Genomic DNA, 23,755 nt, shown 5'->3' with positions numbered 1-23,755 from the left:
AATTGTCCTTCAGGGATCGCACTTGCATTTAATACCTTGTATCTGTTTAAGCCAGACCAAAAAAAAAAAAAAAATGATATGGCTATTGTCACAAACCACAAATAAATCTTCCTGCCTGGCTATAGAAACAACATAGCCACTAGGTAATCTGATATAAACAAGAAATCACATCTACCCCTTTATCCTCTGAATATACAAAGGAATTCAGACTTTTCTTATGTCAATATGCAGTTTGTTAAGTGAGATTCTTTTCAATTTAAGTAGGAGGTACAAAGGATTCTTTCATTGAAAAAATGTTTAAAAAGTAATAAAAACTTCTTAAAATAATTTACAGCCAAAATGTCTGACCTCTGTTTGAAGTCTGCATAAAGGATTCTGCTTGGGAATCCTTTCCTACAGATGCGGATGCCTTCCAGCACACCGTTACACCTCAGCTGGTGCAGGACAAGTTCGTGCTCCATGGCACCTAAAAGAATGAATCCACATGGCATACTTCATGGTCTATCACAGATACACTGGAGCTTGTCTGGATATCAGAAATGTCTTACCAGGAGTTTTAGTTTCATTGGGGATGATGCACCGCACAAAGTGGGGGTGAGTGCTCCTCAAGTTGGTCATCAGCTTATTCAAATTCTCCTGTGGAACCATGTGAGGTTATAGTTTAAAAAATGTACTGTTTTGTACATTCATATTTATAGATATAATTATTGTGATCTGTGACATTGGTTTAATTCTAATGAAAAGTATCCAGATATAAACTTTCAAAGCATTAGCTCTGGAATTTCTGCATTCCCAATATGTCCTCCTGTTTTTGTGCATTAGAAACATAATTTTCTTCTAGCTGTTGAAGTGGCTGTTCACTGCTGTTGAATTTCCTAGCATATGTTTTAAATTCACTATGACATTCTAAATATATCCAAATACTCTACCCATTCTCTTTTTGCCTAGATACATGGTCTGATTTTACTACTAATCAATGCCTTCCTCTAAATCTCCCACTTTTTTCTCTTTTTTTTTTCTGAGACAGAGTCTTGCTCTGTTGCCCAGGCTGGAGTGCAGCAGTGCATTGGCTCATTGCAACCTCTGCCTCCAGGTTCAAGCAGTTCTCCTACCTCAGCCTCCCAAGTAGCTGGGATTACAGGCACAAACCACCATACCCGGCTAAGTGTTGTATTTTTGATAGAGACAGGATTTCACTATGTTGGCCAGGCTAGTCTCGAACTCCAGGCCTCAAGTGATCTGCTGACCTCAGCCTTCCAAAGTGCTGGGATTATAGGCATGAGCCACTATGCTCAGCTGTGAATTTTTTTTAAGTGCTATTTATTATCACATCTAGTTTCTTATTTTCTTCTTTTGACTCAGGCTCCAATTCTCACCACTGTTCTATCTTCAGCTTTCAAAATATACTCATTTCGGTTCTATACCAATATAGCCTTAAGTACCTAAATCACCTGGAGGCTCCCACAGCCTCAAGCAAGTCTTAGTATACTTAATCCTATCCCAGTAGAGCCTTTTAAGTGTTAAATGACCTCATTCTCAGGTCCCAGATTGAATTTCACCATTTGATACTGACTTCTGCAAATCATTTTCATCTCGCCTGACTCGTGTGTCTTCTGAATAGTGAGGAATCTCTTCCAAACTATGTTCAAGCTCCCTAAAACTCAGTTTTACCGCTACCAGCCGAACTATCTCTTTGAGTCACATCCAGTTCTAAAATCCTTGGAAGATTTTTTCCCCCACACAGTAAAGTACATTTAATATCCTAAATCTAATTAGACAAAGAAAATGAAGTTTGTACCCTGAAGAGAGCAGACACGGTCTGGAAAGAAGAACCCTTCTTCTTGCCACCTTTCTTTCCACCGCCACCAGCCTCTGAGGGGAAAAAGAAAGCAGTCATAGGACAGGCTTTCTCTGGTTATGGTTTTGTTGGTTCGTTTGTTTTTGAGACAGAGTTTCACTCTTGATTGCCTAGGCTGGAGTGCAGTGGCGTGATCTCGGCTCACTATAGCCTCCACCTTCCAGGTTCAAGCGAGTTTCCTCCCTCAGCCTCCCAAGTATCTGGGATTGTAGGTGCCCGCCACCACACCCAGCTAGTTTTTGTATTTTTAGTAGAGACGAGGTTTCACCATGTTGACCAGGCTGGTCTTGAATTCCTGACCTCAGGTAATCCAACCTGCCTCGGCCTCCCAAAATGCTGGGATTATAGGCATGAGCCACTGTGCCCGACCTCTGGTTATGTTTTATACCTTAGGTAAAAGATTAAGTTTACTGAAAATTACCGGCTTCTGCTGCTGCTGCCCCAGAAAAGAGGTAAGCCAGAGTCTTCATTGCAGACTTCTGGTACAGCCCAACCACTGTCTCATTCAGGGGGTCCTTGTTCTTGTCGAGCCAGCCTGCAATGTTGTAGTCCACGGTGCCTGCATAGTGGATCAGCGAGAAGTGGGCCTCAGGCTTGCCTTTGGCAGGCTTGGGCTTCTGGAAGTTGTTGGACTTTCCAAGATGTTGTTCATACAGCTTGTTCTTGAAGGAGGTGTCTGTTGCCTTGGGGAACATGCACTCCTCTTCCAGGATGGAGAAGATGCCCATGGGCTGGAAGAATGAAAAAAAAATAAATGCCCCTTGAATTCTGTTTGCTTATAGAAATAACATGTGACATTAATAATGATCCCATCTGAGTAAATTCACCCTTTAATTCTACAGAGGTAACGAAAACTTATTGCTCTGTCAGAAGTCATTAACTTAAATATTTATTGGGTGCACATCAGGAGTCACGTGCTGTTTCAAGCTCTGGGACATGACAGAGTAAGACAGATGAGGTCTATGTACCTGTGGAGTTTGTGTCTTTACCCCAAAGACCTTAGAGCGATATTTCTCCAAGTGTGAGTTGCAAATTCGCTGCATCAGAATCACTTGTTCAAAATGAGGATTCCGATGTTTCATCCTACACTTACCAGAAGGTATTTCTAGGAGTGAGACGAGGGAAACCTGCAATTGTACCAGGCATCCTTGGTGAGTCTTTTGCACATTGGATTTTAAAAGCTGCTGCTCTGAAGTACAGTAGTAGAAATTCATACTTTAATGTAGTAATAATGACTTTAGGATGACCAAGAAATAATAAGTAAGAAATATTCTAGTCAGTGCACTTTTTGTAAGGAAAGATGACTTTAAATGTAAGACTTTGTATTGCAAACTGGTAAGTGTTGAGTTCTGGACTCTATAGAAAAATTTAATCTCCTTTTACCAGAATATCTACCTCAGAGTTGGCAAAATTAGGAATTCTCATGTTTTTCACAAGTCTTCTACTTGTGAAGAGCAAGTTAAATAAGGAATTCTCCTTATTTAACCATTGCCTATATCAAGATTTTATAATTTTCTCTTAAATACTGTACAACAGTATGATCTGTGGTCTGCAAAAAGCAAGCCAACCTTCTCGATGAGCTCGATGCAGGCAGCCAGGTCCATCCCGAAGTCAATGAACGTCCACTCGATGCCTTCCTTCTTGTACTCCTCCTGCTCCAGCACGAACATGTGGTGGTTGAAAAACTGTTGCAGTTTCTCGTTGGTGAAGTTGATGCACAGCTGCTCCAGGCTGTTGAACTAAATGAGTGGAAAATACAAATTAGCATTCAATTGATGATGAAATCTTCTCTTTGAAAGGGGTATTTTTTTAGTTAGCCAAATTGACCTCCTAGGATGGTATCATTTTTCTCCTACTTACACCTATGCAATAAAGTTTTTGCTGCCATTACCATACTTGTTAAAATTATCTCTTCAGCACTCATAAACAAGCTCTGAATGATGCTTTCCTGTGTAATAAAAAAAGTTGTTTGGAGCTAGAAGCCATTATTCTTAGCAAACTAACACAGGAACAGAAAACCAAATACTGCATGTTCTCACATATAAGTGGGAGCTAAATGATAAGAACACATGGACACATAGAAATAACATACACGGGGGCCTCTTGGAGGGTGGAAAGTAGGAGGAGGGAGGGGATCAGAACAAATAACTAATGGGTACTAGGCTTAATACCTGAGTGGCACAAGTTTACCTATGTAACAAACCTGCACATGTACCCCTGAACTTAAAAGTTTAAAAAAAAAAAAAGGTTGTTTGGTTTTTACAGTATTTGTTTTCATTGGTTAGAAGTTTCTTAATGATTTATGATTACGTTGTAAACTAGCCAAGTTTGCTGGATCTGAGCCATTATGGTCTGTATGTTGTCCTTAATAGTAAAAATTCAGCAGCTAATATTTGGTAAACATTTACTCAACAATAAGCACTATGCTAAGTGCTTTGTATAAATTACTGCATTTAATCCTCACAGCTGCCTTTGTAAGTGGTATCATTTGCTCATTTCATGGGTGAGGAAACACTATTAGAGAGGCTAAGTAACTTGTGCAAGACTATGGTAGTAACAGTCATGGCAGGAACCACAATATTTTGATGCCAGAGCCCATGTTTGTAACTGCTCCCAGAATTTGAGTACATCTCCCCTGCTATATTATTCAGTGAGTTCTATGAGGGGGATGAATCTGGCAAGCATATGCTAAGTGCAAGAAGCCAGTCACAAAGACCACCTATTATCCAATTCCATTATATGACGTGTCCAGAACAGTCAAATCCAAAGACGGAACATAGATTAGGTGTTTCTATGGCCTGGGGGAGGACAAATGAGGACAAAATGGAATTTCCTATTGGGGTGATGAAGGTGTTCTAAAATTGTTATTATAGCATATGCCTGTGAATATACTAAAAACCATTGAATCGTATACCTTAAATAGGTGAATTGTATGGTATATTAATTATATCTCAATAAAACTGTTGCTTCAAAAAAAAAAAAACTCAAAAAGCTTGCAAGTATCCTGTTATTAGTTCTCTTATTAAAAAGTATGGATTGCTTTTTCTGTTCCTGCTTGATGACAGATTATTCCTTTCTTCCCATGTTGGCTTGGAAATGTCTGGAAGTGCCTCTGTTTCAAAAATTTCATCCAGTTTCCAGTTCATGTGTAGATAAAAGTTTAGAAGTGCAACCTCTAGATGAGACACATCCATGATACTGCTGTCAGGTAGAGGATTTCAGTAGCCTTATTTCCTAAGCTGTGTAGCAGGTATTCCTTCTTAGGCAGACAAATTTGAGTTTATTTACAATGCCATTTCTATGCTCAATAACCACATATTGTAGAGGTTATCCTAATAATTAAATACATTTCATTTCTTTTAATTAGGCAAACAGGAATCTTAAAGTCTCTTTTAATTTGTCATTGTCTTCTCCACTGCCATCTTTGATCTTATTGTTGCCCTCACTATCTTATCATTTACTGAGTACTGGGGACTGTGTTAAGGGCTGAATATTCAGAAATCTTGAACCAACAGACAGATCTCAGAAGTGAGTCTATGATCTGGAATGCTATGTGCTTTACCTACAGGGCCTAGTCGAATTTGCCCAATGATCAATCAGGTACCATTCCCATTATTACACAGCTAGTAATGGGCAGAGCAGGAGTTTGAATCCAGGTCTGTCTCATTCCAAAGTTCATTTCCTTTTATGGTCTTTTGGTGCTCTTTCATGTGTCAGTTAAGTTTATAGTGCAGCTATTTTTCATAGACCCTTTCCATCAGTGACTACAGTCATGCTGTATGACTGCAGCAACAGGACTGCTTCTTGGAAACTTTTTTTGGTACTATTTTTCTGCTAACTCACATCAAAGATCTCAAAGCCAGCAATGTCCAAGACCCCGATGAAGTACTGCCTGGGCTGCTTGGTGTCCAGCTGCTGGTTGATACGGGTGACCATCCACAGGAACATCTTATCGTAGACGGCTTTGGCCAGAGCACCCACAGCGTTGTACACCTTCACAGATAAAGTTTGTTGTTGTTATTAAAGACATGTCATGAAGGCCATCAATGTGTGTGATTCCTTGAGGTCATGCACTTACCTGCTGCACAGTTTGACCTTTGGTGACATATTCATTGCCGACCTTGACCCTGGGGTAACAGAGGGCTTTGAGCAGATCTGCAGAGTTCAGATTTTGGAGATAGGCCGCCTTGTCAGCAACTGCAGAAACAATTCAGATACTCAACTTTACCTACTCTGGGACCCACAGTTCACAGGGGCAGAGTGAATTACTTTGTAGAAAGTCTGTATGTGGGTACATTTGAGTTTGTCCATCAGGAGCTCAGCTATAAAGGAGACTTGAGTTTTGAAATGGATGTTTTTGCCTGCATTCTCTCATTAAACCCAGATGGAGATTCATTTGGTACCTTCGGTGCCATCTGGCTCAGCTTGCTCCTCACGCTGCTTTTGCTTGAATTTCATGTTCCCATAATGCATCACAGCCCCTGTGAGCTTATAGATGGACACTCTTTCATCTGAAGTGAAGCCTAGGATGTCAATGGCACTCTACCAGGAGAAATGAAAGACAAAGATTGGGACACAAAAGAATTTATACTGTATCCTTCACACACGTATAGCCGGCTGTTATTGCCTTTCTCATGCATAACGGATTTTAAATTAAAATTCCTGTATAACTTACATCTGTAGCCATCAGCTCTTCTTGGTCATCAATGCTGGGCACTGTGATCTCCCCCTGACTGACGTAGGCATAGTCATATGGGTTGGTGGTGATCAGGAGCATTTCTGGGTCACAGAATTCAGGGCATATGTTTTACATTAGAGGATAGTAAAGTGACAACTTTTTAGCCTATGAATTTAAGTTATTTCTTACCAATTAGATCTGGCTTCTTGTTAGACATGATCTGATAAAAAATATGGTAGCTTCTTTCAGCCTTTAGCTGGAAAGTAACTCTAGACTTCTCCAGAAGATCTGCAACAGATTGTAGACATCAGATTACGGGAAAAAATTACAAAGTGTCCTGGAGTGATTTTGGGACTTGGGATCATTAACTAAATCTCATTAGCCTCTTGAGATTTCAGCTGAATGTTCCTGTGAGGTACCACATATTATATCTCTACAAACACTATTGCAGTTCCTCCTACCTCCTGGGAAAAATGTGAAATATGCTTGACTCAAGACACATTCACTTCTCATACAGAAGATCCTTGACATAAGGAATATAATTGAGTCCTGAGACTCCCTCTGCAGGGTCCTGTCACTATATAATAGGGGGACTATTAAGAGCAACTGTATTAAAGCTCAGACTAGGAAGAAGTCACATATCCTCAACCCCCGGACAACTTGTTTACTCCTAGTGTTATTTTTTCTTAGAAAAATTTGAAGTCATTCTGAGGCCTGGAATACTTTGGACATACCCAGCAGTTTCTGGCAGTTCCCACAGAAGCATTAGCTCATGACTGGAGAGGTAAAGCACACTGTGGGCTGCGGATAAGACTGACATTAACCACAAGCATGTTTGGCAGCAGACTGGTGCTTTACAAGCTCCATGTTCAGCAGGAGCTGCAGAGTGTTCCTCCAAACCATCGTTTGTCATTCTTGGATTCTATTTAGGAGGTCCTGTTACTCACATGTTTCAATATCAGCAGAAGCCAGTTTCCCTGTGGCACCGAAGTGGATCCTGATGAATTTACCCTTGTAAGTAAAAAAGATGATGTTATATCCAAAGCTTGAAGCATGTAGTAGGGATGCCATTGAAATAATTCTGACATGCTTGAGAAGACCCTTGGCAACCAGGACACTTACAAAGCGAGAGGAGTTGTCATTCCTCACGGTCTTGGCATTGCCAAAGGCCTCCAGTAGGGGGTTGGCACTGATGATTTGATCTTCCAGAGTCCCCTGCAAGGGAAAGAGCAGTCCTTGCATCTGGGGCTTGGGAATTTCCTACCTGAGAGTCCCGACAAAGCCTATATTCTGACTGTGACAATCAGACTCACCTGCATTTTGCCAGAAGTAGGCTCTTCCTTCTTCTTCTCCCCAGTAACTGCAATTGTTGCAAAGTACTGGATGACACGCTTGGTGTTCACAGTCTTCCCTGCACCAGATTCTCCACTGTCAAAGACCAGACATGTGAGAAATTAAGCACTGTGACAAATGAAACTATAACTACCTCATGCCTTTGTCTTTATATCTCTATCAGAGAACCTTTTACATCTGTCTTTTCAGCCTACATATAGCTCATATTATTTATATTGCTTTGCACTGACAAGAAGTAGAAAAAAATCAGTCATTATTAATTTAACACATATTTCTTGAGCGTTTATAATGTGTCAGCTTTTTTTCTGGGTGCTGAGGCCTGGGTTTGTGGGGTCTAAAAAGCAACTGCTTAACACCTCTATAGTGAATGGAACAGTTAGTAGGAAGCTCTACGAAACATGCATGTGTTCTTCTGTTTCCTTAGACTACAAACATGGCTCAAGTTTGGTCTTTGAAGAAATAGACATTCTCTAACTGGACCTTAAAAATGAACCACTAGTAATATTTCCAAAGTGCTGTTCCTTTAGAAGGCTGTATGCTGCTCACTGCACTGTACTGCGTTCCAGCCAAGCTCATTTTATACTTTCTACTCACCGAAAAGCTCTGTGGAACTTTCGAGACTGAACTAGCAAATGAGGTGATTTGGAACATTATTATTTTACATTCTAATGCAAACTAAACCTTATAATAATGCTAAACCAATACTAGTTTCAGGTTATTCATTTAGTAGGGAGCATTAGCTAATTTCTTCTTTTGGTTTGTCATTTTTCCAGTAAGAATGAACTGCCAGTAGATCTCAGAATAGGAATACATACGTGATCAAGATAGACTGATTCTCCCGATCTAAAAGAAAAACAGTAGACAATCAGCATATGTATCGGTTTCACAAACTAAACTTTCTATAGGGAAACAGGGCATTTGAGTATAAGTGTCATGTATTCAATGGTGTTTTTCCATATATTGTGGTAAAGTTATGCTATTATACTTAGGCCTCTTAAATTGGGAAAGATACATACAAGATGTCATATCTTAAATACCTTAAGTTAATACAGAAAGTAAGTGTGTCCTGCTATTGGTTTAATATAGAGCAGTATTCCCCAGAGCTAGATACATTCCCTAGTTGTCATCTGTAGATTTCAGTGGTATGCTGTCTGCTGATTAATGCATATAGCTGCAAAATGCATAATATGCTAAAGTCTTAGACTGTCATTTAATAGATTGAAATAGTGTTAATCAAGCCATGATTGAGATTTCATTTCTAAATGTGTCAATTGACCTCACAAAGAGAAAAAAATTCAGTGTCTTATGGCCCCAACTTTAATCAGCCTTCCCAAAAGTGTACCACTGTGTTAAAGAAAGATTAAGGGTAAGAGAGGATGCCACAATCAAAATAAAATCTCTCTAAGAGGGGAAACAACTTTTATTTATATGTGTGTAGCCCCAAAACACCATCTTCATTAAAACAGAGGATATCATCTCTGAGATGTACTCTGACGACTTTAAAGAGATCACAGTACTTGTAAAAGTATCTAATTCATAATTAACAAGAAACCAAGGCACTGAAAGGATTGAACTCCTATTTTTCACTTCTATGCAGATAATATATGATTCAGTTGTTACTGAATCTTGGCTCTTATTACTTAAATATATGAAATAAATTGTGTATTTCCAAGCAAGGAGACCATAAACAAATTTAATGGATGCAGCAACAGCGTGGCCTAGTAGAGACAGGGAGGTGCAGTCAGGAGAGCTGAGTTTTAATACCAGCTTTGACAACATATATTTCTTTGTGCTTTAGTCACCTCTGCTGAACAACCGGGGGGGTGGATTGGATTTTTTTCTAAATGTCTTTTTTTCTAAATGTCTTTTTTAGTTCTAACGTTTTATGATTATGAGTGGTAAAATAATTCACATGAAAACCCTCTGAGCCACTCACCGGTCAGCATGAACTGATAGGCGTTGTCAGAGATGGAGAAGATGTGGGGCGGAGCCTCCTGGCGCTTTTTGCCTCGGTAGGCAGCCACCACCTCTGCGTTATACACCGGCAGCCACTTGTAGGGGTTGACAGTGACACAGAACAGGCCTGAGTAGGTCTGCATCCAAGAAAAAAAGGGGAACAGAATTATTTGATGGGGACCTTAATCATCTACTACTTTTCAAAAACTATTAGCTACTCTCATGAGTAGAAGACCATGAGAAAGAACTCACATAGATCATCCAGGCTGCGTAGCGCTCTTTGAGGTTGTACAGCACAGCAGGCTCATGCAGGTGAGTCATCATGGCCATGTCCTCGATCTTGTCATATTTGGGAGGGTTCATAGGATAGACTTGGTCGTCTTTCACCGTGACAGTCTGTCCAGTCAAACAAGAGAGGCCAAGTCAAAAACTTAGTGTCTGCCAACCTAACCCAAAATGAGGCAGAGTCTAATCAGCTCCAGATGTTCTACTCACAGTTCCAGCTTCAGTCTTGGCTGTCACCTTCCCCCCTTCCCTGCTCTGCACTGTTGCTTTCACAAAGGATTCCTTCGGGTCTGCCACAAAGACTGATGTCTTGGCATCAAAAGGCTTGTTCTGAGCTTCAATTCGCTCCTTTTCAGACTTTCGGAGGAAAGGAGCAGCCTCCCCAAAAACGGCCATCTCTGAGTCAGAACTCATGGCTGCAGGTTATTGATGGCAGCCCAATAAAGGACCCTGTCTGGCAGAGGAAGAAAAGAAATTATAGAATTTCAGAAACTGGATCATTAGGTTTACATTTTAAACTTTTTTTAAAAAATTTACTGACCAGTTGAGTGCCTAGCATTGCATTGGGTATGACCACCTCCCTGGCTTGGTGGAGGATAAAATGTCAGTCTCTTTGTTCTGTGCCAGTGCTGACAGATACTTAATTATGCATTTGGAATGAGACTTGTTTCTGGTTCACCTACTGCAGTCTCTTAACTGCTTTCTCTGTTCCATATGTATATTAATCTTTATAAGCTGCCTATCATTGGCTTATAGAGAACATAAAGCTACGATGGTGGCAGGGTCATCTCTAGTTCTTTCACTCATCATTTCATCTTCCCAATTGGATTATAAGCGCCTTGCAGGCAGGGAGCACTCTTCTTTTTATGGTATCTTTCACACCTCTTAGAACACATGCTGGACACAGAGAAGGACTCAAAGCTGGCTTGGTGAATTAAAAGAACAATAGGAATATGTTGCTATAATTTTAGGAACCATTCTGTGCATGATGGAAATATTTTCATCATAAACTTGGCAGTTACAAAGACTAATATAAAGGAAAGCAGAAATGCATGGATCTTTGTTTTGCATTGTTAAAAATATTCTATTATACATCAATTTCTGTTGTTTCTGTATAATTTTGACAAACTCAGCTTCTTCACTGGTCTTTAGCATTTCTCAAATACTTATTATAAAACATTATTGCCTATGTTTTCTTGCTTTATTGTTAATATTTTGATAACAATTTCACAAAACTTGTTCTTTTCAGGATCTACCTCTTGCCACATTAACTAGCATTCACTAATGCTATCAATACTTTTCATATATATTCTGCTTTGTAATAATAAAGATACCTTTTCCAGGAAAGCTTATTTGGATACATTTTTTTTTCACATTTTTCTCATTGAAACTATATTGACTCAGATAACATAATTAAAATGCTTCATCTTGCTGAAAATACTCACAATCATGTTTCATATTGTGTGTGTGTGTGTGTGTATATATATATATTCATTTTTATTTTACAGATTGTGAAACAACATGCAGATTTAAGCAACTTTTCCAAGGCAAAGATTCAGACCATTCTATTTATCCATTTAGACATCATCTCTCTTAGTTTTTTATATTTATAGTGCTGAGGAAAAGACATAGTATAGAAAATTTAAATTTTCTTTATAATTGAGTAACACTTTGAAGTGTTGCATTGCATGTTGTAATGCAGTCATTTAAAAGATAAACTACAATGCTGGAAATAGACAAAATTGTGAATAAAATTCCCAAAGACTCTGAGAAAGCATTTTCATATATTGCAAAGGATATGAGTTAATGAGAACCAGTTTCTAAAGTCATTCTCTGTTTTCTAAGAAGCACAATTGACCATGAAATGGAAATGATTTTTTATCACTCTCCTAGCCCCCCAGCCCCACTGTCCAAGTCACTGCAGAAGATTCCTTGCACTCCGTGAGGAATGAGAAAAAAGTCAGAATCTTACCTTAGAGATGCGACCTTAAAGTGGGTCAGAACTGCAAAAAAAAAAAAAAAAAAAAAAAAAAAAAAAAAAAGAGCAAATGTCTTCTGATTAAATGATAACAATTATAGAATAATTCTTAACTGAGAACCAGGAAATGACTGGGAAGACTACAACATCTAATTAAAATTGTTACAGAGTAAGCTGGTGCTTCACTGGCAGGGCTGCCAGGGACAGTGGGAGCCAGGATGTGTGGCATGCATGTGGGCAGCCAGACATCCCTTACGGTTCCCCAGACAGAGCCCTGTCCTCACACACACTTACCTTGAAGCTTTATGAGGAGAGACAAGTCATACTCATTCCAAGGGTACTTTTATAGGATCAAATATGGAAAACACTTAACCTCCTCCTCTTTCTTAAAACATATTTGGCAAAACATGCTTTTGGCATTGAAGGTCTCCAAGCCTAATTCCCCTCATATTAAAGATGTTTGGATATAATTAGAAATATTTCCTCTCACATTGGGTTAAGTATATGAATCAATCTCCTATAAATAATTTGAGTTGTTGGCAATCTTAAAGCTGTTGGCCTTTGGAATAATGTAAGGTGTTGTTTCAAAGACAGCTAAGTTCTGGAATCCCTGGACTTTGTTGCCTGCTGCTCTTCTGTTTCACAGTCTGCTGTGTGAAGTCTTTTCAACTGCCTGCAGAGTTACAGATAGTATACTAGGGAGGAAAGCTTCTGCTGTTTATCAGAGTGTTAAAAAAACGTTGTTGCTTTCTCTAAAAAAGATTTCTTTTCTTTTTTTTTTTTTTTTTTGCAATTTATTGTGCTTTTTCTAGGATGCTTAGAAATTTAATTTTGAAACTGCTTCATGAAGATCAGCCAAAGATAGCTTCTTTTGTTTCCTTCAGTCATTCACCTCTGATTCATTGTCAGATCATTCCACTTGCACTTCAAACTTGCTCCAAAATTACATTGTCTTGCCAAGCAGAGATGTCCTGCTTCTCTCATTTCTTTCGAAGTGCAAGTTGCTTGTGAAATCTTGTTTACTCTATGAAACTCAACATAAGAACATATTGGAAACAGGGCCTTTGTTCTATCTAAATATGCAGCATCGATGATTTTTCCTCTATTAGCTGTCCATGCTGTATATTTAGTATTTTGCTTACAAACAATACCTGAAGATTGTTTTTTATTTTTATTTTAATTTTTAGAAAAGTTTATTTTATTGTCTTTGTGGCTTTACATCTCTCCCTGTCAGCATTGTCTGAACGAGGACTGGGACCACATTTGCTTAATAAACCTGGTTTTGCACCCACCTCTGTATTATTGTACTTATATTTCAATTGATTTAATGGCCCTAGCTTACCTTATGAAACCAGATATCTGGAGATACTAGTTGTAAAGGTCACATGGTTTTATTACCATAAGGGATCATCTAATTCATATTCCTGATTTTACTAAGAAAGCAACCGAGATCCAAATAATAGAAGAGAATCTCCACAAATCACACAGCAGTTTAGATTCTGGTCACCTAACTTGCAGTCCAATGTATTTGCTTTTGACACTCTTCTACCTGGGGTAGATTAAAGCCATCAGGAAGGGTATTGCAAGGATGTGCGTCTGAGGGGGCCTTTCCTAGCCATCTATTAGCCTGTGTTGTTACCACAGGTACATAATTTTACTTTCTTACATGTCCATTTCTTTACTAGGCACCTGCAAAATGTGGGTAACAATTTTCAGGAAAACAGAACATTTCAATAATGGTCTCAACAGGATTTGATGGGAATTTTCAGACAACCTTTTGTCTTGCTCTGGATAAACTTTTCAATAAGTAGAAAGTAAGATTTGTTTTTGTTTATTACTGCTATGTTATAAAGCACTTAAGCATTTCCAGGTGATACAGGGACAAAGTGAAAGAGGGGCCTATTCAGTGAGAAGAGCAATTTCACACCCTTTCTAGGGCTACTGTGACAGTGTGGACCCAACTTACCTCTTAAACTACCATGTCTAATTTACATCATTTTCACACAATGCCATTTAGATCAAGATACTCTTACTTTCTATTTGATGGGGAGTTACCATTTAGCTTTTCCTTTATTCTGTCCAGGAAGGTTATATTTTTGGCTATGCATCTCAGCTACGTCCAGTCTAAAAATATTGATCCTCTAGGAAAACGTCTCTGAGTAGTCCAGATTGCTACAATATCTACTTTTTGTACCAAACTCATAACCATCATGTGTGTTGAATATACATTTGAATAATCTACTTTGGACTGGAAACGTAGGCTAATAGCTCATGGATGCTACATTATAACACGTAAAATAATATTCTCTATGTCTCCAGATTTGATAGACACCCTGTAGTTTTCATAGGGAGAAGAATCATATTTAATAATATTTAATTTAATTTTGAAACTTGTTTCATGAAGAGCAAGGTCATGTCAAACCCATTACCCAGTGCACATACTGTGGGCATATGGCATATTGGAATGAATAATGTAAATATCCGTGGGCTAATTAAGAATATTTTAGATTTATATTCTTGATAACAGTTATTCAACAAGGAGAATTAATAATACAATTCCATTTGAATCCCCTATGTGAATAGCAAGTACCATCCTGAAAAAGGTTCATGGTAGGGGAAGCAGGAGCTTTTTCTCTTTTTCTATATTTTTTGAGTCGGTGTCTCACTCTGTCGCCAAGCTGGAGTGCAGTGGCGTGATCTCGGCTTACTGCCACCTCTGCCTCCTTGGTTCAAGCATTTCTCCTGCCTCATCCTCCTGAGCAGCTGTGACTACAGGTGCCCACCACCACACAAGGCTAATTTTTGTATTTTTAGTAGAGATGGGGTTTCACCATGTTGTCCAGGAAGGTCTGGATCTCTTGACCTCATGATCCTCCCGCCTCAGCCCCTCAAAGTGCTGGGATTACAGGTGTGAGCCACTGTGCCCGGCCCACAGGAGCTTTCTAAGATTTTACTGCACCCAGATATCAGGAAAGGTTGGAAAGAAATAAAACTGGCCTCCAGATACCTGTTCCTTAGACAGTCTTTCTTGATAAGTGATGCCTTAAGTGTTGCTGTAGACACAAAATAAAAGTGAATACATAAATACTTCTTAGTCGCTGATTGAACATGATTGCTTGACAGCTCTGTGACTATTCAAACTTGACATGGCTTCAGGGAAGAGAAAAAAGACAAGACCAGTCTAAGGATATTGTTTGCAAACTACCCTATGCTTTATTTCCTTTGCAACAGGGTAGAATACATAATAATTACAGCAGGAAATGACCAAATATGTCACATTTTGTGCCTGTGTTCAGTCATTCCATGGCATCAGTACATGATCACTCTTCACTTATGATTTTTGTGTGAACCTCCCGGCTCTTCACCCGCAGTTTGTTGACCTGGGACTCAGCAATGTCAGCCCGTTCCTCGGCCTCCTCCAGCTCGTGCTGGAGCTTGCGGAATTTAGCTAGATTGGTGTTGGATTGTTCCTCCTGAGAATAAAAATGAAATTGTAAGGAACTCATTCTTGCATCTTTCTAGACTCTTCAGACCTAAGAGAAGAAAGGGCTTGGCGTCTGTGGAGAAGCAACACCTAGGGCTTATCATTGAAATTAATTTTAAGATTTATTTGGGGCCTTGGTGTCACATATATATATATATATATATATATATATATCTCACATCCCTATTTTGGCAACCAAAACATGTATATGTACCACAAGTAGAATAAGAAAAAATATATAAGCTTAGAGAGGAAGGCAAGAATATTAAAGTCATGGTTATTAATGCTTGCTGTATAACTTTCACTTGAGTTAGATTTTTTATCATATTAAGGATGAATTTATTAAGTTTTTAAAAATTGAAGTTAATATTGGACTTTGTCATATGTCGTTTTGGCACATTTCAAAATGGTTACTTTTATCCCCTCTGCGTTGGATGTAATGATTCTTCTGACAGATTGCCTAATATTAGGTAATCTTTATATTCTAAGAATTAAGCAATCACTGGAAGACAATTCCTCTAATAAAGTAAGACTTTTACTACTTAGTAATTTATCTTTGCTGTAACTGTCTTCATGAGTAAAACTGCCTTTAGTTTTTCTCCCTCTGTTCTCTCTTGGACAGGCTTTGGTATGAGGGTTATATGAGCTTCTTAAAATGAACTGGACAGCTTTCCATCTTTTCCTATGCTCTTGAACAGCTTACATAGCTGGGGGATTATCTGTTCCTTGAAATTTTAAAAGACCTTTCTGGACTTGGGTCCATTTCCAGAAGTAATTCAGCCAACTTGGTAATTTATATTCTCCTAGAAAAATCATCAATTTTTTCAATAAAAAATCATGAATTTTTTATTGATAGATTTATGTTTTATATTAAAAAGTAATCCTCTATGTGTATAGCTTATTCCCTTTCTCATTTCTAGGGTTGTTTGTATTTTCTCCTTCATTTTCCTGGATTAAACTAGTTGTAAGTACATTTATTAATTCCCCAGAAGTTACTAATACTATTGAAATTATCAAGTAGAAAATAGTATACTCTAATTCACCAATTTTTACTTATATTTTTAACAGTACTTCTACCGTTTTATTATCATTCATAATTTTTATTGGACTGTCTATTTTTGCTTTTGGTTCAAAATGAAAGCATTTAAAGCAGTGAATTAGTCTCCAAGCATAGTTTTCTGTAGGTTTGTAAAAGTACCATCTTCCTTGTGATTTTACTTATAATTAATAATTATTTAGTAATTATGTTTTTATTTTCACTTTAACCCTGGAGTTATTTAAGAAAGTTAGTTTTTTAAATAGTTAAGTACCTAGGGATTTTTCTTTGTATTTTGCCATCACTTTACAATTCCATCATACTGTGGCCAGAGAATATGGCCTGTATTATTTCTGCTTTTAATTTTTTTCAGGTTTCTTGGTAGATTGAAAGTTTACTTTTAAAATGAAGCTATTAATATTACAAATGGTACATAATTATTGTACAAAAACAAACATTAAGTATGCACACAGTATTCTATAAAGCAAACAGTTTATTTACTATACGAGGTAGTAATTATTAGCTTAATTTGAGGACTTCCATCTTAAAAATACTTACAGCCTCCTCAGCTTGTCTCTTGTAAGATTTCACTTTTGCCTGAAGCTTATCTACCAAATCTTGAAGCCTGAGAATATTTTTTCTATCTTCCTCCGTCTGAAAGATTATAAAAAGTTCAGGGCCTTAGTTACTGAAGCACATGACTATTGCTTCATTGCATATGAGTCTTTCACATAGACTTTGACCAGTGCTTAGCTGCTAAAAACTACTGCCGTACCTGGTAAGTGAGTTCCTTCACTCGCCTCTCATGTTTTCGCAGACCTTTGACGGCCTCAACATTACGCTTTTGCTCACTCTCAACCTCTCCTTCCAGCTCACGTACCTACAAATAAGTAGACTATTAAGAACTTTGATCTAATAAGGCACCAAAAGCACATGGAAATCAACAGATATTGGGAGACCCACCCTGGCCTCCAGTTTCTGGATCTGCTTCTTCCCACCCTTCAGGGCCAGCTGCTCAGCCTCATCTAGACGGAGCTGCAGGTCCTTCACTGTCTGCTCCATGTTCTTTTTCATCCGCTCAAGGTGGGCGCTGGTGTCCTGCTCCTTCTTCAGCTCCTCAGCCATCATGGCGGCCTAATTAGCAAAATAAATTAAGAAAACCAAGAAAGTTATAGATGTCAGGAAATCTTACAGCTAAATCGGTGGAGAACTATGCCTGCCACTCACATCAGTGATGGCCTTCTTGGCCTTCTCTTCTGCATTGCGGGCTTCCTGGAGAATGTCCTCCATCTCTCCTTGCATTTGGGAAATGTCTGTCTCCAGCTTCTTCTTGGTGTTGATCAGGCTGGTGTTCTGTTTAAAAAAAATTTGTACATTTATTGGTAACCACTTGAAGAAAATTCAGATTAAAATTTGCAAGTCAAAAAATATCCTTTAATATTAAAGAATTAAAGGATTGTGTTACATAGTACAACTCCATAAAATAGAAATGTTATAGAATATTCAGTATTTCAAGTGCAGAGGTTACAAGTAGACCAAATAGCTCTTTACCAGTAGACCATTCACAGGGATAAAAGTATAATAAACATGTTCATAACATTCCATTTCTCCACAATAAAATGTGAATATTGATAATGAGGGCCAATAAAGATATTAACACAATGGAATATGGGGCAACCTTAAAATATTAAACGAAGTGAATCAACAATAATTTTTCAAAGCAAAACAGTGAAAGATTTCTCAATAATACAGAATTCCTATTTAGTATTATTTGAAAAGAAAATTTGGTAGACATATAAGGCCTGGCTGTCTTATAAAAATTCAGGCTTATCTATTTCTGGGACACATAAAATTTACTCTAGGAGAGTTCTTTGTGCTAAATCCCACCTGGGTGTGGAGGAGCTGGACACGCTCACTGGCATCCAGGAGCTCCTGTTCTGCGATTTTCCTGCTCCTCTCTGTCTGTTCCAGAGTGGCCCGCAGCTCCTCAATCTCAGCCTGCAGCAGGTTGGCTCTGCGCTCCACCATGGCCAGCTGCTCCTTCAGGTCTTCCTGACTCCGAAGAGCATCATCCAGGTGGATCTGGGTATCCTGTGGAACAAACCGTCATTGAGACACCATGTTCTTAGGGTCACAGGCACCCAATTGTCCTGGGACCATGTCTTGGACCCATTTACCTTGAGGATGCCTTGGGTGTTCCTGTAGTTCCTCAGGGCCTCGGCAGCCATGCGGTTGGCATGGTTAAGCTGGATTTCCATTTCATTGAGGTCTCCCTCCATCTTCTTCTTGAGCCTGATGGCATCATTCCTGCTCCTGATCTCAGCATCCAGCGTGCTCTGCATCGACTCCACGACTCTAATGTGGTTTCTCTTCAGCTGGTCAATTTCCTCATCTTTTTCAGCAATTTTCCTATCGACCTCAGACTTGACTTGGTTCAACTCAAGCTGGATGCGCAGGATCTTTCCCTCTTCATGTTCAAGAGATGCCTTAAGGACAGCAAGAGGTGACATGAACAAGGAACCGAAAGCTTTCTGAAGTTTTTCTGCACACCAACAATTTTGTGTTGTGCCTTTTTATTCACTCTATGCAAATGTACTTAATTCTTTTCCAAATTTGTTTATTATGCACAATTTGGCATGTACCTCTGCTTCTTCTAAAGCAGCCTGAAGTTCACACTTCTCTTGTTCCACTTGTTTCTTTATTTTCTCCAGTTCATGGATACGTTTCCCTCCTTCTGCAATCTGCTCCGTGAGGTCAGAAATCTCCTCTGTTATTTGAGTAAAAGACAGGTAGGGATTAGCTTAAACATGTGATGTAAGAGAGAGATTCTTCCAAGTTATGAATATTATTAAATGTGATAGGGACTCACGCTGTAAGTTTTTGTTCTCTCGCTTCAGGGTTTCTAGCTGATCCAAAGATTCCTCATAGGCATTCTTCATCTTGAACAGTTCAGTGCCAAGGGAACGGGCCTCCTTCTGGGAGGCCTCGAGCTCAGCATGCGTTTCCTCATATTTCTGTTTCCATTCTGCCAGGACCTGAAAAACCAAGACCTGTTACCTGCTGTAAAGACAAAGGAATATAGTACAGGGCAGAGGATGCTGGAGGAATTACCTTATCGAAGTTCCTTTGCTTTTTGTCAAGGGCAGCACAGGCAGCGTTTGTTCTCTCCACGTCAAGCATGAGGTCCTCGACCTCATTCTGCAGCCGCTGCTTTGTCTTTTCAAGGGAAGCACATTTGGCGTTCACAGCTTCTACATGTTCCTCAGCAGCCTGCAGCCGCTGGGCCAGCTTCTTCCTTGAAGATTATACATGTTTTCAGAGAGAAGTGAACCATAATATGAATTATGAGCTATGGCCATACACACTGGAGAGTATTGGCAACTTTATATTAATGTTGCTCATCCACCTTTCATTCTTTCAACATATGTTGATGAGCCCCTTTTATGAACCAGACACTGGCTACACAGCAGTGATCCAGACAAAAAAGGTCTCTGCCACGTGAAGATCATAAACAAGCGAGACAGATAAACAATAAGCCAGTCAGAACATCCATAATAATACCTTACAGATAGAAGGGCAGGGAAGCAAAATAAAATAGGGTAAATAGTGGGTAACTACTCTAGGTATTCAGTGAAGACCTCCATGAAGAGGTAATATTTGAGTCAAGAGCTAAGAGAAGCCAGAGAGTGAGCCAAAGGGAAATCTGTGGAGAGTATTTCAGAGGGAACAGTAGGTAGAAGCCCCTGAAGCAGCAAGGAGTTCAGTGTGACTGACAAACAGCAATAAATCCCCTAATTATCAGTGTAGTTATTTGCTTTTCTTTGTTTTCTTAACTAGATTTCAGGATAATAAGGCAGGGACCATATTTGATTTATTCATGTCTTATTCTCAGGGCCTGATTGTGACTGGCACATAGAAGCCAATGAATGAGAATTTGAGAACTAATTCAATGAATCCTCAAAGGTGATGTCTTTCTGATTCAATATGCAAAGTTTTCTCCTCATTCTCTCATATCTGTGCACATACTTGGCCTCCTCCAGCTCCTCTGTGCGCTGGATGGCGTCCGTCTCGTATTTGGTCCTCCACTGGGCAACCTCAGTGTTGGCCTTGGACAGCGCCCTCTGCAGCTCAGCCTTGGATTCCTGCTCTTCCTCATACTGTTCCCGCAGCAGGTCGCAGTCATGGCGGGAGGACTGCAGGGCATGTGCCAGGGCGTTCTTGGCCTATGGAGACAGTTACGCCTTCATTTTACTGGATATTTAAATATTTAATTCTTATCTTTCAAAACCTTTTGAAAACTGGTATAACAGGCTCCAGGTAGAATCAGCTCACGGGGGAAAAATCAGTCTTAGAATCATAATTACTTTTATCTCCTCTTCAAGTTGTCTCTTTAGTTCTTCAATCTGTTGAGTAAAGGCTTGTTTGCCCCTTGATAACTGAGACACCAGAGCTTCCTTTTCATCAAGCTGGCGCGAAAATTCACCTGATGGACAAAAGAAATGCTACTGTTTTTTAAGTGAAAAAAAAGAAAAGATGCTGCAAGCCCATGTTAGAAAGAAATTTTAAATCTTACTTTTCCAAACCAAGTGCTCAGATGATTGAATTCTATATTGACATCTTCATGCTCAATGCCAAGTGTTCAGTTTTTACAGTGAAACTTTCAGAGCAATCAGAATGAATAAATACAGCTTAAATTCTTTTTGTCTTTTCCATAACTCTTTCAGGATTATATTGTATTGTACAAAACCTGGTGATGTCTGTCAAACTAGTAAGCGAAAATGTCTAATTCTACAGAGTCCCCATTCCATAGGACTTTTGAGAGACTGGGTTATTCATTGCCCCATTCCAGAAGTTAGTTGACCTTAATATAAATGAAAAGAAACTTGGCTTGAAACAGAAGCCCTGGACTCATACTGGAGTAACCCCTAATCCCAATGTCCTCGCAGTGAGCAAATACTCAAGGCCTTTCTGGAACAGAGCTTGATCCTGTACTACTGAAACCTTTATCTCCAGCATTGCCCCCAGACGACCTTGCACATAGGTCAGGTGAGCTATCTGAGCCCTTCGGTGAATCATACATGTTCTCAGCTGCTTTTATTAGGCTCCCACATCACCGAATCATTTGCTCTTAACCACATCATCTTCACCCTGAAGCACCACAGAACTGGGGAGAATTACCAGATTCAGTCTGCAGGCGTCCCCTCTGCGCTGTGAGGTCATTGATCAGCCGCTGCTGCTCCTCTTCCTTTGATTTCAGTTCACTCATTTGGTCCTCTAGAGTCCGGCACATTTTCTCTAGGTTTCCCTGTATAAGAAAAAGTAAAAGAAAGAAACAGAGACCTTTTAAGCTAATAATAATCACCTTTGCAGTTGCTATAACTTCTCCCTGAAATACAAAATACAGTACGTAATATATAAATGTATGTATATTTGTATATTAAATACAACATCTTGATATATAAAATAAACAAAAGTATATGTAATGCAATGCATAAGAATTTTTCTTATATTTTATGAAAGCTAATCGTGAAGCTCTGTTCAATATTAATGTAAACATTTTAAGGTTATGTTCTAATTTTAAGATTTTGTTAGAATTGTATATTGTACATTTTCTAAAAGCATGTTCCAAAATACCTCACTGCCTTTATGTATGATGCATCTTTCCTTATTGGGTACTTGGAATTGTTGGAGACCTTTGTTCTCTAACTGGGGACTTGGAGAACACAGATGGTCTGTGTTCAAAAGCTGGTGTTCTCATTTGTTAATGGGGTGATGGGTCAAAGTGCTTAGCCTCTTTTCTTTGCATTTCTGCTCCTTTATTTGTTAAATGGAAATAATAAAAATACTATTTTTTTGTGCTTACTTCCCTGAATTGCTGCAATTAACAAATGACTTAATGTGTAAAAAGTGCCCCGTGCAAACTGTGTTGTGTCCATAATGCATTATTGTCAATAACTGTGTCCCAGAATTTGTACTACCTTGGCTTTGGAGATCGTTTCTACATTACTAGCAAGGTCATCGATCTCCATCTTCATCTCACTCTTCTCCTTCTCCAGCTTCTGCTTTACCCGCTGCAGGTTATCAATCTGCTCCCCAAGCTCGGCCACACTATCTGCGTGCTTCTTCCTCAGCGTGGCCGCTGTGGCTTCATGCTGTAGGGTGGCCTCCTCCAGGTCCCTGCGCATTTTCTGGAACTCAGCCTCCCTCTTCTTGTTCATCTCAATCTGGGCTGAAGTGGCCCCACCGGCTTCTTCCAGCCTCTCGCTGATCTCCTCCAGCTCCCGGGAGAGGTCAGAGCGCTGCTTCTCTGCTTTGGCCCTGGAGGCCCGCTCTGCCTCGATTTCCTCCTCCAGCTCCTCAATGCGGGCCTGGGAATAGTGAAAATACAAACTCAGCTTCTTTGCGTCATAACTCTGCCTCTGAGCCAGACTGATGAAAATCATGTACTTACTTGCAATTCTTTAATTTTCTTCTGCAATTGAATACCAAGTGCCTGTTCATCTTCAATCTTGCTTTGCAGATTGCTGATTTCAAACTCTTTCCTTATAGAAAAGTAGCAAAGGACAACAGTTTAGTCCATATCTAATGTTGGAAGCAAATCCGTAAGCAATTCTTTCTTACTTACTTTTTGAGCTTTTCATCAAGTTGTTGTTTCTCATTTTCGATGTCCATTATGGACTCTTGGGCCAACTTCAAGTCACCCTCAAGTTTCCTCTTAGCCCTTTCTAGGTCCATGCGAAGTTTCTTTTCTTGCTCCAAGGACCCTTCAAGCTAAATATAAATAACGTTGAATCAGAAGGAATGCTCATCTTCCTTTAGAAGAAAATAATTTCCTTGATGATACTAGGCTTACATCATCCACTTGCTGTTCCAGCTTGATTTTAGCTTTGGTCAGGGTGTTGACTTTGTCCTCCTCTGCCTGCAGGTCATCCAAGGTCTGCTGGTGAGCCTCCTGGAGAGCCTTCTTCTCCTTGGTCAGCTTAGCGATGGTTTCATCCAGACCTGCCATCTCTTCTGTGAGGTTTTTCACCTGAAGAAAGCAGCTTAGTTGCTATAAAACAGCTTAGCTGGGTGGCAGAACCTCAATATAGGATTATAGAATGTGATTGATACCTTGTTCTCTGTGG

The 23,755-nt window shown here is 39.3% G+C and overlaps 2 protein-coding genes across 2 annotated transcripts; both read right to left on the bottom strand.

The window, feature by feature from the left end:
* Window positions 1–4: 4 nt before the first annotated feature.
* Window positions 5–12,159, bottom strand: LOC116546464 (myosin-1-like; the record flags this gene model as incomplete). The annotated part of the gene is made up of 19 exons (XM_032272718.1): window positions 12,103–12,159; window positions 10,341–10,584; window positions 10,098–10,241; window positions 9,826–9,982; window positions 8,705–8,732; window positions 7,850–7,964; window positions 7,659–7,751; window positions 7,484–7,547; window positions 6,726–6,824; window positions 6,534–6,637; window positions 6,262–6,400; window positions 5,937–6,055; window positions 5,702–5,851; window positions 3,427–3,597; window positions 2,280–2,589; window positions 1,799–1,872; window positions 549–636; window positions 349–466; window positions 5–42 (listed from the first exon to the last, which is right to left on the bottom strand). Coding segments are annotated over exons 2-19 (2,215 nt in total), but the record flags the coding sequence as incomplete, so codon positions are not given.
* Window positions 12,160–15,296: 3,137 nt separating this feature from the next.
* LOC116546463 (myosin-2-like) lies at window positions 15,297–23,749 on the bottom strand. The gene is made up of 18 exons (XM_032272717.1): window positions 23,742–23,749; window positions 23,482–23,658; window positions 23,254–23,399; window positions 23,080–23,170; window positions 22,607–22,996; window positions 21,807–21,933; window positions 20,993–21,111; window positions 20,655–20,851; window positions 19,740–19,923; window positions 19,498–19,663; window positions 19,271–19,395; window positions 18,806–19,114; window positions 18,516–18,719; window positions 17,856–17,981; window positions 17,592–17,762; window positions 17,404–17,508; window positions 17,187–17,282; window positions 15,297–15,581 (listed from the first exon to the last, which is right to left on the bottom strand). Exons 2-18 carry the CDS (start codon window positions 23,635–23,637, stop codon window positions 15,429–15,431), a joined length of 2,865 nt encoding a protein of 954 aa, XP_032128608.1. The 5' UTR covers window positions 23,638–23,658; window positions 23,742–23,749; the 3' UTR covers window positions 15,297–15,428.
* Between the last annotated feature and the right edge of the window lie 6 nt (window positions 23,750–23,755).

This window comes from Sapajus apella, unplaced genomic scaffold, assembly GCF_009761245.1.
Source record: "Sapajus apella isolate SASKATOON/1434 unplaced genomic scaffold, GSC_monkey_1.0 scaffold924, whole genome shotgun sequence".
Classification (NCBI taxonomy): Eukaryota; Metazoa; Chordata; class Mammalia; order Primates; family Cebidae; genus Sapajus; species Sapajus apella.
Note: the sequence above shows the minus strand (reverse complement) of the source record. Positions and strands in the feature narration are given on the sequence as shown.